A 17339-nucleotide genomic window follows, 5' to 3' on the forward strand; every position below is an offset into this window, starting at 1 on the left:
GCTTTATTGCATTTTGCAGATACTGCATTTTTTACAAATTGAAGGTTTGTGGAATCCTGAATTGAGCAAGTCCATCAGCACCATTTTCCAACAGCTTTTGCTAATTTTGTGTCTCTCTGTCATATTTTGGTAATTGTGAAAAATGCATACTTTTTCATTATTGTTATATAGTATCTATAATCAGTCATCTTTGATGTTACCACTATAATTGTCTTGGGGTACCATGAAACATGACCGTGTAAGATAGTTAACTTAATCCGTAAATGTTACGTGTGTTCTGCTCCACTGACCAGCCATTTCCCATCTCTCCTTCTCCTCAAGCTCCCTTATCCCCTGAGAAACAACAATATTGCAGTTAGGTCAACTAATAACTCCGTGATGGCCTCTAAGTGTTCAAGTGAAAGGAACAGTTTCACATTTCTCACTTTAAATCAAAAACTGGAAATGATTCAGCTTAGTGGGGAAAGCATGTCAAAAGCCAAGATAAGCTGAAAGCTAGACCTCTTGTGCTGAACAGTTAGCCAAGTAGTGACTGCAAAGGAAAAGTTCTTGAAGGAAATTAGAAATGCTACTCCAGTGAACACATGAATGATTAGAAAGCAAAACAGCCTCATTGCAGATTTGGAGAAAGATTTAGTGGTCTGAAAAGCTCAAGCCAGCCACAGCATTCCCTAATCCGACACCTAATTCAGAGCAAGGCCCTAACTGTCTTCAATTCTGTGAAGGCTGAGAGAGGTGAGGAAGTTTCCAAAGAAAAGTTTGAAGCTAGCAGAGCTTCTTCATGAGGTTTAAGGAAAGAAGTCCTCATCATGACATAAAAGTGCAAGGTGAAGCAAGTGCTGATATAGAAGCTGCAGCAAGTTATCCAGAAGATCTAGCTTCTGAAGGTGGCTACTACACTAAACAACAGATTTTTCAATGTAGATGGAACAGACTTCTATTGGAAGAGACATTTAGGTCTTTCATAGCTAGAGAGGAAAAGTAAATGCCTGGCTTCAAAGGTTCAAAAGACAGGTTGACTGTCTTGTTAGAAGTTATTGCAGGGGTGCCTGGATAGCTCGGGCAGCTAGGTGAGCATCTGACTCTTGATTTTGGCTCCAGTCATGATCCCAAGTTTGCGGGATCAAGCCCCGTGTCAGTCTCTTTACTGAGCATGGAGTCTACTTAAGATATTCTCTCTCTCTCTCTCTCTCTCTCTCTCTCTCTCTGTCTCTGTGTGTGTGTGTGTGTGTGTGTGTGTGTGTGTGTGTCCTTCCACCCCTCTCTCTCACTCATGCATGCACGTGCACTTTCTCTCCCCTCTAAAGAAGTGAATATAAAAGATGTTACTGTAGCTGGTGGCTTGAAGTTGAAACCAGTGCCCATTTACCATTCTGAGAATCCAAGGGCCCGTAAGAATGCTAAGTCTCCTCTGCCTGTGTTCTATAACTGGAACAGCAATGCCCGGATGACAGCATATCTGTTTACAACATGGTGTACTGAATATTTTAAGTCCCCTGTTAGGACCTACTGCTCAGAAACAAAGGAACTTTTGAAAATATGACTGCTCACTGACAACAGACCTGGTCACCTAAGATCTCTGTTGCAGATGTACAGTGAAATTAATGTTTTCATGCCTGCTAACATAATATCCAATGTGCAGCCTATGGATCAAAAAGTCTTTTCAACTTTCAAGTCTTGCTATTTAAGAAATATATTTTATAAGGTGATCCCTGCTGTAGATAACAGTCCTCTGAGGTATCTGCACAAACTTAATTGAAAACTTTCTGGAAAGTACCATCCTGGGTACCATGAATAACACTGAAGATTCATGGGAAGAGGTCAAAATGTTTTCATGAACAGGAATCTGGAATAAATTGATTCCAACCCTCATGGATGACTTTGAAGGATTCAAGACTTTGAGTAGAGGAAGTAACTAGAGATGTGATGGAAATACCAAGCGAACTAGAATTGCAAGTGGAGCCTGAAGACATGACTGAATAGTTGCAATCTCATGATAAACTATAATGGATGAGAGTTGCTTCTTATGGATGAGCAAAGAAAAGTGGTTTCTTGAGATGGAATCTACTCCTGGTGAAGAATGCTGTGAAGATTGCTGAAATGAAAACAAAGAATTTAGAATATTCCATAAACTTGGTTGTTAAAGCTGTAGCAGGGTTTGAGAGGATGGACTCTGGTTTTAAAAGAAGTCCTGGGTGCTTCAGTTGGGTAAGCATCCAACTTCAGCTCAGGCCAGGTCATGATCTTGTTGTTTGTGAGTCCGAGCCCTGCATCGGGCTCTGTACTGACAGCTCAGAGCCTGGAGCCTGCTTCGGATTCTGTGTCTCCCTCTTTTTTTCTGCCCTTCCCCCACTTGTGCGTGCTCTTATCTCTCTGTCTCTCAAAAATAAACAAATAATAAACATTAAAAAAACCATCACATGGAGCAGAGAAATCACTTGTGAAAGGAATAGTCAATCAGTGTGGCAAACTTCATTGTTGTTTTATTGTAAGAAATTGCCATAGCCACCCCCATGTTCAGCAACAACCATCCTGAGTAGTCAGTAGCTATTAACATCAAGGCAAGACCCTCTACCACCAAAAAGATTCACTAGCTGAGAGCTCAGATGATGGTTAGCATCTCTTAGAAATATTTTTATTTAAAAATTTACTTTATTTTAGAAAGAGAGAGAGTGAGCCCATGCACAAGGAGGGAAGAGGGGCAGAGGGAGAGAATCTTAAGCAGGCTCCACATTGAGCACAGAGCCTGACACAGGGCTCATTGCCACCACTTTGGGATCATGACCTGAGCCAGAATCAAGAGTTGGATGCTCAACTGACTGAACCATCCAGGCACCCCTCAATAAATATTTTTAATTAAAGCATATACATTTTTTTCTTTTTAGATACTACTGTACACTTAATAGTAGACAATATAGTATAAACATAACTTTTATATGCACTTGAAAGCCAAAAAATTCATTTAATTTGCTTGATTGCGATATTTGCTTTATTGTGGTGGCTGGAACCTAATCTGCAATATCTCTGAGGTGTAACTATCAAAACAGTGTATTAATTTATCATTTTTATCTATGAAGGACAATACATAGACTTTACTGTCAGTGTTGCCCAGTTGAAAGATTATGAATAGTACAGTGAACTTATTTGTATTTGGTAACTATTTCTTGTGAAATGGCAGCTTTTGTAAACATATAAACAAGATATGAAACAGAGAGGCAATATACAACCTTGAGTACTTAGAGACATTAAGTGGGTCAGCTTGTCACTTCTTATGTGGCTTTTTGCCTAACAAATAGAGAAAATCCATTGTAACAAGTCACTTTGAAATATGTTCTTACTGTTACATTTTATATGTATTTCTGAAATGCACAGAATTCATATTACTTGTAATAAAATTCTACCTGTAATACTAGATTCAGGAGGAGCTGGAAAATGTTCCAGCTTTCCCATCTTAGGTGCTAATAATTTTTTATTGATAGAGTTTGTATGGGAGTATAAAAGTTGAGCAAGCAAAATAATTTTGATCACATTCAGCACTTATTTATGCCTGTAATCTAAAGAAGACTATTGTATTCACTAGCTTAAGTTTGAAACTTAGATTTATAATTACTTTAACATATAATTGTTCTCATGTTTTTCATTTGGACATTCTCCTAGGGGCTTCTCTGTGTCTTTGTCACCTAATAAGAAAACAAAGTATAGTAATTTTACTACTTTTGGAAAAGAGAGAGCATGCAAAATATTTTCTTTGTTTCACAGATTGTTTAAATAAGCTGGTTCTTTCTTGCTCTCTGATCTCTCATAAGTGGTGAGTGGGAACAGAGGACAGGTGGAGAGGAGAAAGATAATTGGGGAAAAGATATTAGTGTGACTGGTATGTTCTCATGACTAGTAACAATTTGACATCAGGTTCCAAAAAGGTCTGACTGCATCTTCTGTCTCTTGCTTCCCTCACAGAGTCCTGCTATGGACTTCATTTTGAGAAAAATTACTCCACTTTGAATCTGAATGCTTTGTGAACTAATGCTGTCCATATGGTTAATTTTACAGTTTGGTATCTGTTCATGAATATGAGTTTAATTACTATTCTTTCAAAATTTTGAATTCCTCATTGGACAACCATTGTGGTTAAAAACAGTAACAAGTCTCTTCCATCAACAAGCAAAATAATACCAATATTTAGCATGGCTGCTTCCCTAGCTACATCAAAGGTCAAATAACATTATATCTTGTATGTTCTGAGCCAAGACTGAAGTGAATATATTTTATAAGCAAAATGTTAAATGATGCTGTTTTACAAAGCCACTTTCACTTTGACTGTCTCTGCTTTGTAGGCCCTTAAAAATCAGAATTTCTTGCCAGAAAACATTACTATCTTAACAAGTTGCACATGGCCAACACCTCATCCAGTAGCCTGCTAGTCTAGACCCAGAAAGAAGAGTTGCTCTTTACCAGAAATCTTTGATGCATGTCTTAGAATAATGGCTGACATTTGCTTTTGGAAAGGGTTATAATGTTTTGGGAAATTACATCCAAGTTTATCATTGCTTAGTATTTATGTGTAAGTGTATCTTCCCAGCTGGCTTTAAGTCCTGGAGGTACAACCATGTCTTCTTTTTTTATCCTGCACTATCCTCACACTGTGCCTGGCACCTAAATTTTCAACAAATGTTAGGAAGATTGAATTTAATCTTAGTTTGCCTAACAGTCACCTACTAAGGAAATCTAAGAGAAATCATCTTGGAAGTACATAAATGCTATTTTCTATCTGTTAAACTAAACTAGGTGAAGCTATCAGAATTATAGCCAAGATTGAAACAGAAATCTTGTGAATATTGTGGAGTTTTTTTGAGAAAGAGAAAGCATGAGTGGGGGAGGGACAAAGGGAGAGAGAGACACACTCCCAAGCAGAATCCATGCCCAGCACAGAGCCCACATGGGAGCTCTTTTTCACAACTGTGAGATCATGACCTGAGCCAAAAGCAAGAGTCTGACGCTCAGCCAACAGCACCTAGATGCCCCTGAATATCATTTTTATTATTAAATTCTGAAAGACCAAGTATAAAAAAAAGATGCTGGGACATGAATCTCCTCAGATGATAAAATTCTGTAGTTTTATACATGTACAAACATATGAGTGCATGTAACATTGGTGAAATTTGATAAGCTCTGTGGATTGTATTCATGTCATTTTCCTGGTTTGGATATTGTACTCTAGCTATTTAAGGTGTTATTATTGGAGCACACTGAGTGAAGGGGATTTCTCTGTACTGTTTTGTAATTTACTATGAATCTTTAATTATTTCAGATTAAAGAAAAAAATACTGGGCCAACATTTTCAGAAATGTACATAATGATTAAAAACACTCAGTCCTATTGTGACCACGTTGTAATTTAAATAATCCTTTTTAAAGTATTTTGAGAAAGGAAAGTATCTCTGAGGAGTAAATGGGAAAATCTTTACCTTGAATTCCACAAGACTCCGTATATAGGTGACACAGTTATAGTTAATGGAAAACTAACATAGCATCAGATTGGATAAAAAAGAACCCTTGGTGGCGAGAGGGGGTGGGTACCTGGGTGGCTCAGTTGTGAAATCAAGCCCCGCATTGGGCTCTGCACTGAGCATGGAGCCTACTTGAGATTCTCTCTCTCCATCTGCCCCTCCCTGCCACTTGCTCTCCCTCAAAAAAACAAAAACAAAAAAACACCTCTTGGTGCCTTTTCACATTATTGTCACAGTGATGACACCTAACAATGTCATAGTAATACATGGGTAATGTTATTATCCCCATTTTATGGAGACTTATTTTAAGTAGACCTGTTGCCTGGGAAAACTAGTGGTACTCGGGTGGTGTCTGAACCCGATTTCTGACTCATTCAAAAAAGTGTAAGCTTTTCGCATTTTTTACCATCTTGCCTTCTTTGGAGAGGTGGCCACAAACACAGCAGCCACTGTAAATCAAATACTAACATGACTGGTTAATAAAAATCCAGTGAAAGAATTACAGGGTTATATGAAGAATTATTAGAAATTCTTGTCAGTAATTAATGGAATCTGTGATCCTGACAAAAGAACACAAAACTATTTTTATTAGAGTGTTCCAGTGATGTTTGGCAAGTTGAGAAGACTAATAAAACCCATAAATATTCACACTGTTGGTGAGCCTGAAACTAAAATGTGTATATCAGCCAGTTCATACCGTGCTGCAGTATTGCTAAAATCAGAAGATATGATAGAGAGGAAATCCAAAGTTGACCATACTTCTTATTAATCTTGTTAATACACTTTCCAGGTTTGGGAATGGGACTGTTTAAACAGAGTTTGCATCAGAATGCAGCAGGCCTGCCTCTTGCTCTGGGGGACTTAGCTGTTTTAAGATTCCCCTAACTCTGATGACATTGGAGTTAAATTTTTCAGAAGACATAGATGGGCTGTTAGGAAGCAAAAAATAAGAGATTGAGCTAGAGAATAACAAGGGGGAACTTCCCTCAATTAGAGGGTCAGGGAAAGTCTGTTTCTTCTCTGCTGTACCTTCCATCCTTCTGCCTCCTGCTGCTGGGTCTCTGGTATCACCATCTTAGTAACAGACTTTTTTATCTGAGGCCCGAAGACATATGCTGCACATAGTAAGACATACAATAATACTATGATAAATGTAAGAAAATAGTTCCATGATAAAAGAACATCTGGTATAAAAACTGCATGCAGCGCATGTAGCAGTGGCGATCTAAGTGCACGCAGCAAGGCAGGTGCTGTCTCAGGGATAGGGACTCCGTTTTCATGAGGCATGCAGCTCCCCCTGTGAGAACCTCGCATTCCAGAGTCAAGGGAGAAGTCCAGGGTCTGCCACTTCTGTTCCCAATTCATCTTCCTTCTTTGTTTTCTGTAGCTCTCTAATCCTGACAATTTGGGGAAGTCTAAGCTATAACATAGGTAACTTAAGTCAGCAAAATTATGACCAAATAAAATTTCTGAACTTTTATAACCATGCCTTTTCCAGTTCCTTTTATGTTTTTAGTTTCCTTTTCTACATACATTATTTTCCCTTCGGGATTTAAGTGAAAGGTAGGGTTATGTGACTCTTAGTTAATATTATCACAAGTATTTGTTCTCGAAGTGTTTTGAGAGTAACTATTTAAAGGTTCTGGACTCATAATTCCAACATGGGTTTCTCTCCCCATGCCCTTCCCAACCTGGCAATTCTCTGGCGCCAGCTAGGTGTCCTATAATTCAACTCACTTTTGACACTATCTACCCAGAGATAGATGGCATCAGATTCCACAGGTTAAGGACTCAGTCCCAGAAGACTGCCCTCCGCTTCAGATGCCATTCGCAAGTCCTGGTTGTCAACTGTACTTCTGACTGACCTATGACTATAAACCAGAGGTTCCTACAACCCCTTCCTTGGGCCTGGTTAACTTCCTAGAGTAGTTCACAGGCCTTTGGAAACCAGTTTTCTCACTAGATTACTGGCATATTACAAAGCATATAACTTCGAAAGAGCCAGAGGAAGAGATGCATAGAGCAAGCTATGAGGAAAAGGTGTGGGGCCTCCATGCCCTCTCTGAGGGCACCACTCTCTTAGCACCTGCATTATGTTTACCAACCCAAGAGCTCTCCAACCCCCATCTTTTTTAGTTTTTATGGAGACTTCATTATGTAGGCATGATTGATTAAATCATTTACCGTTGTTGATTGATTCACCTTCTAGCCCCTCTCTTGTTTCCTGGAGGCCAAGGGATAGGACTGAAAGTTACAAATCTAATCACATGATTGGCAGTTCCTATCCACAGAGCTTTCAAAAAGCCACCTCATTAACAAAAACCCAGTTGTGGTGGGAAGGGGGTTGTTATGAATAATAAGACAGTCATTTCATGTTCAGGAGCTGAGGACTATAGATCAAATATTATTGTAACAAAAGATGCTCTTATTGCTCTTTTCTCTCAGAAAATTTCAAGGGTTTGGGGAGCTGTGAGCTAGGAACTATGGACAAAGGCCAGATATATATAAGAAATATATTCTGGTCATGTGATTGACCAGACATATCTTATAAATCACAACACTGCTCTCATATATAAGGTATTGTGTCAGATACTGGTGATGAACAAGATCAGACATGCTCCAGCCTCTTCGAGCTTACAGTCTGGATGAAAGAGAGAAACCAATTAAATAATCAGAAATAACTATAAATCTATATTTGATAGCATTTGGTCACCTTGTTGAGATGTTTTCTTCAGCAGGCATCAAAAACAGCATACTCTTGGGTTTCCTATCTCATTGCCCATTCCTTCTTGGTTTCCTTTGCTGAGTCTTCTTTCTAACTAAATGGTGGAGTGCCCTAGGCCTTTCCCCTTTGACCCCTTGCTACCTACTCTCCTTAGATGATACCATCCAGTCCAGTGGCTTTAAATAATACCTTTTCATGTCTATATGCTAATGACTCTCAAATTTGTATCTATATACCCTATTCCTCCCTAAAACTTTCAGTATCCCAATCCTCAGACTCTAATAAAGGATGATCTTTGTGAGATCTCTAGGTCACATCAGAGTTTTGGAATCTAAAGACAAAAAAATGAGGGGTGCCTGGCTAGTTCAGTTGGTAGATCATGCAACTCTTGATCTTGGGGTTGTGCGTTTGAGCCCCATGTTAGTTGTAGAGATTACTAAATAATAAAATCTAGGGACACCTGGGTGGCTCATTCAGTTAAGCATCCAACTCTTGATCTCAGGTCAGGTCTTTTTTTTTTTTTTTTTTTTTTTTTTTTTTTTTTTTTTTANGGTGCCCTGTCAGGTCAGGTCTTGATGTCAGGGTGGCAATTTCAAGCTTCACATTGAGCTCCATGGTTGGCATGGAGCCTACTAAAAAATTAAAAAGAAAGAAAAAGAAAGAAAATCTTGAAAAACTAAAGACAAAAAACTGAAATATATAATATAAACCAAATAAAGAGGCAGATTTCTTTGTGATAATTTGTGTATATATATCCACACCCACAAACAGCTGAAGAATTTTTCAGCCCCACCCCAAAATTGTAAGGAAGTGCAATGAACTTCTGTATACCTAGATATACCAACTGTTAACTGTTCACTTAAGTCACAGCATATAAAAATGCCCATTTGACAAAAAATGATCACACCTTGATGGTTAAAACTAAACACATATGTATGTACATACAACACAAATGTCCTTTTGCCAAACTGAAAGTAGATTTTAGATAAGATGCTTAATTATGTATCTTCTAAAAACAAAGACATTTTCCTGTACCTCAATTGAGAAAAATCTGTATTAATTCAATATAATCATCAACATATAGTCCTTATTCAAATTCCCCCATTTGTACCATTGTTGGTTTTTTTTTTAATCTTACTACAAAATTAATTGTGAGTCTGGCAGCTTTCTCAAAGAGTAAAGCAATGATGCTTATTGTTAGCTTACTCTAGTTTTTTTTTCTTTATGGTTTAGCTTCTGACATCCGTCTTTGACAACAGCATTAAGACCTTTGGAGTAATTGAGAGTGATCCTTTTGACTGGGAGAAGACTGGAACTGATGGCTCCCTAACAACCACCACTACTTCTACCACCCCTCAATTGCATACTCGTCTGACCCCTGCAGCAATTGGGTATGTCCTAAACAGATTATTTAGCAATGGCTTTCTTGGGTGCACTATATTAGCAGAAATGTCTTTTATTTCATCCATATCCCTTCAGATGACAAAATGCTAAGACATAGGAGAAAGCCTATGGAGCTCCTTGAATTAATAAGACTCTAATGTATGTCCGTTCAGATTTACTTTTCTTAAAAAGTATTTATAGGTCATACTGTGAATTGGGAGCTTTGAGGTGGTATGACTTGTTGATGTCAGATTGACAATGGGTATTCTTTATAATGAGAAGGAATTGTTTGATTTTAGTTCTAAAGAATATATAGGAGCCTGGAAAGAATGAGCCACAATTATACCTAACTGTACTGTACTTAAGTTTAGTGTGAACAAAATTTGTAGCTTGTTCGTCTTTAGGAAAGTGATTTCATTTACAAAGTATATGAGGAACAGTTGATGCTGTATTTTCATCATCTTTGTTTTATTTGTTTTCTCCTTTACGTGTATTAAATACAGTTGGTTTTGTTTGATATTTTTAAAATTGGGTGGCGGGGTTGTCCTTTTTTTTCCTGACCCATTTTTACCTGCTCTGGTTGCTTTCAACTATTTAGTTAACAACGAGAAAAGTATATAGGGAAAAATAATCATGTAAAGGGAGCTAATTGCGATAGTTTTTCACTAATCCATTGTTTTGATTTTATATTGAAAGATGGGGTCACCAGAGCTTTTTGAATCAGAAGAGCTTCCATGGACTCATATAACTGGAAATTATATCTTTTTTTTCCCCTAATGTTTATTTATTTATTTATTTTTTGAGAGAGAGAGAGAGAGACAAAACATGAGCAGGGGAGAGGCAGAGAGAGAGAGGGAGACGCAGAATCTGAAGCAGGCTCCAGGCTCTGAGCTGTCAGCACAGGGTCCGACATGGGGCTTGGACCCATGGACCGTGAAATCGTGACCAGAGCCAAAGTCAGACACTTAACTGACTGAGCCACCCAGGCACCCCTGGAGATGCTATCTTTGATTAGCTAGTCTGAGAGTTCTTAAGTGGGGCACCCTGACTAGCTACATTAGAATCATCACAGATGTTTGTTTAAAGTACCATTCATAGGAGTCTTCCCAGACTTACTGAATCAAAATGTCCTAGGGGTGTGGCACAGAATGTTTCTCTTGCTTTTCTGAGTTTAGAACCCACCACCCTAGTCCAGCCACTCCCTTTTACAAATGAGGATATAATCCCAACACTAACTGAATCAGTCATCCAAATTTAGGTAAATATTAGCAACAGAGCTGGAGCCAGTCTAAAAATTTTGATTCTTGTTTTAATGCCTTTGTCCTCCTCCTTTGATTGTTGTTAGAAGTAGATAAGTCTCAAACTTGCAAAAATCCAGGTGATAGGACTTCAGGGTAGCTGAAGTCAGTGAAGGCAGTTTAAGTTCCCATCTCCCAATGTTTCCTCCTAAAATAAGACAGAATAACAAGAAAGAAAATATAAAACTACACACAACCATGTCCTCAACATAATTTGAAGACAAAAGATGCCTAGCTTAAACTGCAAAATAAATAAAGAGAAAGAAAAAACTGCCAACTCTCTTATGCTCCTATCTCACTCAACTCTGCCTCCAGGCTTTATAAAGGCAGATCACTAAAAACTGTGGGGAGGAGCAAAATTAGCAAGACTTAAGGTTGATTTTACATCAACACCAGAAAAACTGAACCCATCATACAAATGTAATTATTAGAAAGTGTCCAGGTAGATAAGGTAATGAACTATGGGGAGGTAAAAGTAGGCATGATTCAAAATACATAGCTTCTGGAAGAAAGAAAGAAGAAAAGAGACAAAACAGAAAGGAGACTTTTATCAGTTGAGTGGTAAAGGGTTCGATGAGGAGAGAGAAACTACACAGTAATTTGAGCAGGGAAAGAGCAGGGAAAGATGATACAAGGGGTTATTACCTATAACACAGAATTGGAACAATGTGGCATAGACTAGTAGGAAGTAGAAAATACAGGGCTAGCAAATACAAAGTGTAGCTCCTACTGTTAGTGCTGAGATGAAACATCCAAGGAAGTCTTCCCCCAGCCCTGACCACAGGGCTGAGCTCCTGACCTTGTTGGAGAGGGTATGTCTGTTGGTCACTGAATGGCCAGGAAGTCACTCTGATGCCTGGTAGAATTTGCTGAGAATCTGCCCTCTGGAACTTGATGGAAATCTGTTTTCTCAGGCGTCAGAGAAAGCTATTTGCTAACATATCTCACCAGGGACACTGTGCCATAAAACTGCTAGGTAGTGGGGATTGCTCAGGGAAGCTGCTGGTTGCTATGCTCTTTGTGCTGCAGAAGATGGGTGCTGAAGATGCTGGGAAGTGGCAGGATCCTTGTGCTGGGGAGAGCCACACACACTGAAGAGACTTGCCAAGCTGCCCACGGGAGCTCTTGATGGAACACTTTCCTCTTGCAGTGTCTCTCCAGTGCCCTCTAGTGACACAAGCCCCAGTGCCAGCTGGCAAAGGAAAATATTCCAAGGGCTCAGATCCACTTTCACACAGCAGGTGAAAAGTTGAATTTTAAGTTAAAAGCAGTACATCAATAATTGCAAAAGGGCAAAGGGGAAATAAAATTTACTACGAAAAGGAAAACTGTAAAATCAGAATACTGTATCTCTCTGACCATAAAAACAAGTAAAAATCCACTAACATATTTGGACTTTGCTATATTGATAGAAGAAGGCACCAAATAAACTAAAAATCTCATGAACTACTCCAGTACCACAAAAATGAACAAGAGAGAGATTTTGAAGGTCCATTAAGTGTTATTGAAAAAAATCAGAGAGAAAATCTAATTATTACTAAGGAAATTTCCTCTCAGAGAAGCAACCATGAAGAAGAAGAAAACTCTAAGACTCCAAATGGAAGTAAATATACCTGTATATTTGAAGATAGGTATAATCACCTTGAATTGGAAATTTAAAAACAAAGAACAAAAATAGAACCACAAAGTAGAAGAGGATGGGAGAAAAAGGAAAAGGTGAAGAAAGACAAAGGAAGAAATGAGAGTTGATTGAACTCAGTAAAGAAATGGAAAAAAGGTGTCTTAGAAGTGAAAAAATTAGAGGCACCTGGGTGGCTCAGTCGATTAAGTGTCTGACTCTTGATCTCAGCTCAGGTCATGATATCATGGTCTGTGAGTTCGAGCCCCGCATTGGGCTCCACACTGGCAGAGTAGAGCCTACTTGGGATTCTCTCTCTCTCCCTTTCTTTCTGCCCTTCCCACACTCTTTCTCTCTCTCTCTCAAATAAGTAAAATAAACTTTAAAGAATAAGTGAGAAAATTATAAAGGGCATAAAGAAGAGTGGACTCAACCCACAGAGTCATCCAGGTACCCCAAAATCTGTTTTTCACCATACTTTGTCCCACAAGCTTTAGCATCCATCAGTGAATCTTGCCTGAAAAGCATTATGCTTACAGGTCTACCATTTATGTGGCCCTTTAAGAAGTGACTGAATTTGCTGACCTCTGAGTTAAAATACTGATTTTTCATGAAACCTTATCTGTTAAGGCCAGATAAATATCTGTGGGCTGTGCTGTCTCTGTCACCACTACTGCTGCCTTTAGAGTGCTAAAGCAGCCACATACAATATGTAAATGAATGAGCATGACTCTGTGCCACAACACTTGATTGACAAAAATAGGTGAACAGGCCAGATTTGGCCCACAGCCCTAGTGGGCCTACGTCTGCCTTAGATTATGAGGAAGGAAGTGTGAAAAGGATGTCTCTTCTTAGTACTTTTCTTGACATCTGTCCATTTCTTCCATACACATCCTTACCTTTTTTCCCTTAATCTGTTTCTGTAATTTATACCTTGCCCACAAACACACACCATGTGCTAATAATATACTCTCGTACTCTTCACCTCCTCAATGTAATATAATTTTTCTGGGAAGGAATTTCTTTCTGTATCTCAAACTCTAGGTTTGGATCAGAGTTATAGGAGAATGAAGAAACTAGTAATTATGTAAGGATTGAAAATGGGGAATAAATGCAGAGAGGAACCTAAGTCATGTGCAAGAGAGCCCATGTGGGCTTCCCCTATGTGGGGGAAGATGTGAGAACCCCTCAAAGTGGAATTAGACCACAGCATACGAGAGAAGAGGGAAACTGGGATAGAATAAAATTAGAAGCAATTTGTAGGTGGAGGTATGCTTTGTTTCCTCAGGAGTGGAGAAGGAATCCCAAAAGAATTGGGTGGTTGGAAAGAAGCAGAATAGTAGCTAGGCATAGGGAAGAAAGGATTAGAAGAATACTATGTGATTTAAAAATGGGAAAAAATTTGTGGGGCTAGTAGACTGACCTACCTGAATTCAAATACTGATTCTTTTGCCATTCCCTTTCTTTGGGAAAACAGGGAATTCTTTCAATAAACATTTGGATTACCACATAGCACATATATGTTAGTGTCTGTTGTAATGTCTAGCATCAATCAGTATATTGAACTTATATCTGAAAAATCTTTTAGTAGTCAATTTATGAACTTTATTTACTTTTGAACTTTATTTTTATCATAAGTACTTTCATATGAGCTATTTTAGGCCAAACTACTTTTTTCAGTATGTTCCCAGTGTCAGAACTATAAGAACTACTTTACAGGCCTGTAAGGTTTTTTTTCCTGGGAGCTATTATCAGTGCTTTTCTAATTATAAACCTATAACATATTGATAAAGAGATTCATCTTCTCCTATTGGCCCTAGTAAGGAGAGGTGGTAGTGAAGGTCAGCTTAGGTGGAACAAGTCCCTGAGAAATGACTGATCTTTGTTCTCATAGCATTTCATATTGATGACACCTGGGCCAGGGCATAGTCACAGTTGGAGTGGTTCACTGAGAAGATGCCTATTTTATCACTCATAATAATTGTATGTGTTGGTATAGTTAGTTGACTGAAGACTGTTTTTTTCTATTTTTAGACATTCTACATCACTTTTAAGAAAAGGTTTCACTGTGTGGTAAATATTGTGTTCAGTCGGCAATATTTCAAAACAAAACAAACTGGGTACCTGGGTGGCTCAATTGGTTAAGCGTCCGACTCTTGATCTTGGCTCAGGTCTTGATCTTAGGGTCATGAGTTCAAGCCCCACATTGGGTTCCATACTGGGCGTGAAGCCTACTTAAAAAAAATAAATTAAAATACAAACTAGTGTACAGAGCATAGTTCTAGAACATAAGAGCAGACAAGGATCTGATAGCTTAATGAGTGATAGCTAAGAACTAGAAAAGCCCTTCGTGGGCCAGAAATCTAAGGGAGAGATGACCTGCCATATAAATAGGACATGAAATTACTTTGAAAGAATATATTGACAAGTGTCAATATTTTTTTATTTTGTTCCTGATCAGTTCATGCAGAACTGTATAATTACAGAATTTTCTAGTTTCACCCAGAGGGGAAAGAATTTCTTTTCTCCTCTTTATTTCCCTGTATCCTTCAATATAGTAGATACTTAGCAAAAAGTCTGTAAATGAAGAAGCCTAGGTACATTTTACACTATTAAAAAATATAATGGTTGCATACCTGCTTATTTGACAGTATTTTTCTGCTTATAGTTTTTGTTATTCTCTAAACCAAAAAAATGGGTAAAGAGTAGAAAACCCTAAAATTGACAAGGACTTATTAGAAAATAGACCAAATATCTCTAACCTGTAAAGTGATTGTTAAATCAGTGAGTTATTGTTAACATTTCTGTTTTTAGATCAGCCAGAAAATTTTACTGATCAGAAGCAGTTTTATTTTGTACAACTGGCAGGGCCTAAGTTTCTGAGGTTTTTGGTTTTGTTTTGTGTATTACTCTTTTAATTATGTATAGACTTCATTATTTAAGCCCAAAAACAAAATGTAGGATAGTCTTACAGTAACTTTTGGTTCTGGTGTTTTTAAGTTCTACCTTTTTTTCACTCCACATTTTTAGAATTGCCAATGCCACTCCCATCCCAGGAGACTTGCTTCGAGAAAATACAGATGAGGTGTTTCCAGATGAACAGCTTAGTGATGGGGAGAATGGCATCCCTGTTGGTGTGTCACCAGATAAATTGCCTGGATCTTTGGGGCACCCACGTCCCCAGGAGAAGGATGTCTGGGAAGAGATGGATGCCAACAGGAACAAGATAAAGCTTGGGATTTGTAAGGTTAGTATTTCTTGCACAGGAAGTAATATCTTTCTATAGGCTTAATATTTTTCTTCTGTTGATGTAGCAAAGTATCAAGATTCTTAACTTTGAATGAGAACTGGAACATTGTATTGCTGGTGACTTATATATTTGTAATTGCAACATCGTGGCTAATTTTCCCCCTCGTACTCAGGTATAGACACTAAACACTAATCTTTATCTTGTATTTTGTGAAACAGATGAAGGGATTTTTAAAAAAATAACCAGACACAGAGACTAAAAGAAGAGACATCTCTAGAAAAGAAGTAATAGCCTTTCTAAAAAATGTGACAAGACTCTGAGCCCCTTCTTTAGTGTGGACCTAGGGAACTAGGAGTACCCATTCTGAAAATTGCTCCAAGTGGAGGTAGGGAAGTGAGGGTTGGGAATGGAAAGCATTGAACTGACCATGAGGCAGCATAGTGGATGTTGAATAATCGACGTGATTTTTTCTTCCTTAAGATTGTAAACAGGACTGCCTTTAAGTATGGGGAGAGATTAAATGGTTGATCTTTAATTACCATGGAGCAGATTATCTCCAAATTTCTTTTTGATTTTACTGTTCCTTGTCATTTCCAGTTTCATAGAAGATAAAATGAAGATTAATGGGAATGAAGGAGCAGTGAATTATGTACCAGTTAGTGTTTGGTGCTTCTTATGTTTTTATAAAGGTTTAGTTGGGATAGTGGTTAAATGTTATAGGTGTGAAATGAGACCGTGGGCTCATACTTGTTAACATGACTGATAGAAAATAGGCTAGTCATGCTTTATGAAATGTATTTTGAAAAAAATCTTCCATGGTCCCTTGTGAGGAGCTTGGCCTGTCTCTGGGACAATACTATATTGTTAAACTTTATAATTTAAAAAATTAACAGTATGTATATTCAGTCACAGGAGTCATTTGTAAAACTATTCTCTGCATAGATGTGATATGCTGTACTGTGGTCTGGCTTTTGAATAAGCCCTATCTGAGCTATTAATAATCAGGAATAAGAAGTATTAAGTCATCAAGGTGTCAGTGTCAGATGTCTTTATTGTACCAGAAGCAAACTGTTATTAGAGTTAAAAATCTCTAATGACATTCTTAGTTGCCAACCCACATGGGTATCTCTGTATATAAGAGTATGAAGTACTATGTCAAGTATGGTACTTGACATAGAACATACTTAGTGTAGCTTCTGTCTTTCACCCATCATCATATTTAATCTGTAATTCTGTTCCATTTTTTAATTCCTTCTTTCTCAAAACATTACTCAAATTAGATTATTAGTGTTGTTATTCTTTTATATCAGTAGTGTTTATGTGGATTTTTCAAAGATATTTACCATTTCCTTGCATTTTTTAGAGTTACCAGACTCATCTTCTTTCTTCCTAAAGTATTTCCATTACAAGTTCCTTTAGTTGAGGTCTTTTGGAAAGACTTTCAGTTTTTACTTAGTTGTAAATACATTTATTTTAGCCTCAGTTTTAAAGAGAGCTTATGCAAGCTTCAAAGTTTTTGATTCACCATTATTTTTCCTCTGGCTTCTATATTGGTGTTC

The 17339-nt window shown here is 37.9% G+C and overlaps 1 protein-coding gene across 3 annotated transcripts in view; it reads left to right on the top strand.

The window, feature by feature from the left end:
* TTBK2 (tau tubulin kinase 2) overlaps positions 1-17339 on the top strand; it is a 113939-nt gene that overhangs the window by 65183 nt on the left and 31417 nt on the right. For all 3 annotated transcript variants that reach the window (XM_077764584.1, XM_077764585.1, XM_077764586.1), the window contains 2 exons: positions 9465-9622; positions 15561-15777. In XM_077764584.1, coding sequence (XP_077620710.1) covers positions 9465-9622; positions 15561-15777 — 375 coding nt within the window. The remainder of the gene's footprint in view (positions 1-9464; positions 9623-15560; positions 15778-17339) is intronic.

The sequence above is a fragment of the Crocuta crocuta genome, unplaced genomic scaffold (assembly GCF_008692635.1).
Source record: "Crocuta crocuta isolate KB4526 unplaced genomic scaffold, BGI_CrCroc_1.0 scaffold102, whole genome shotgun sequence".
Taxonomy (NCBI): domain Eukaryota; kingdom Metazoa; phylum Chordata; class Mammalia; order Carnivora; family Hyaenidae; genus Crocuta; species Crocuta crocuta.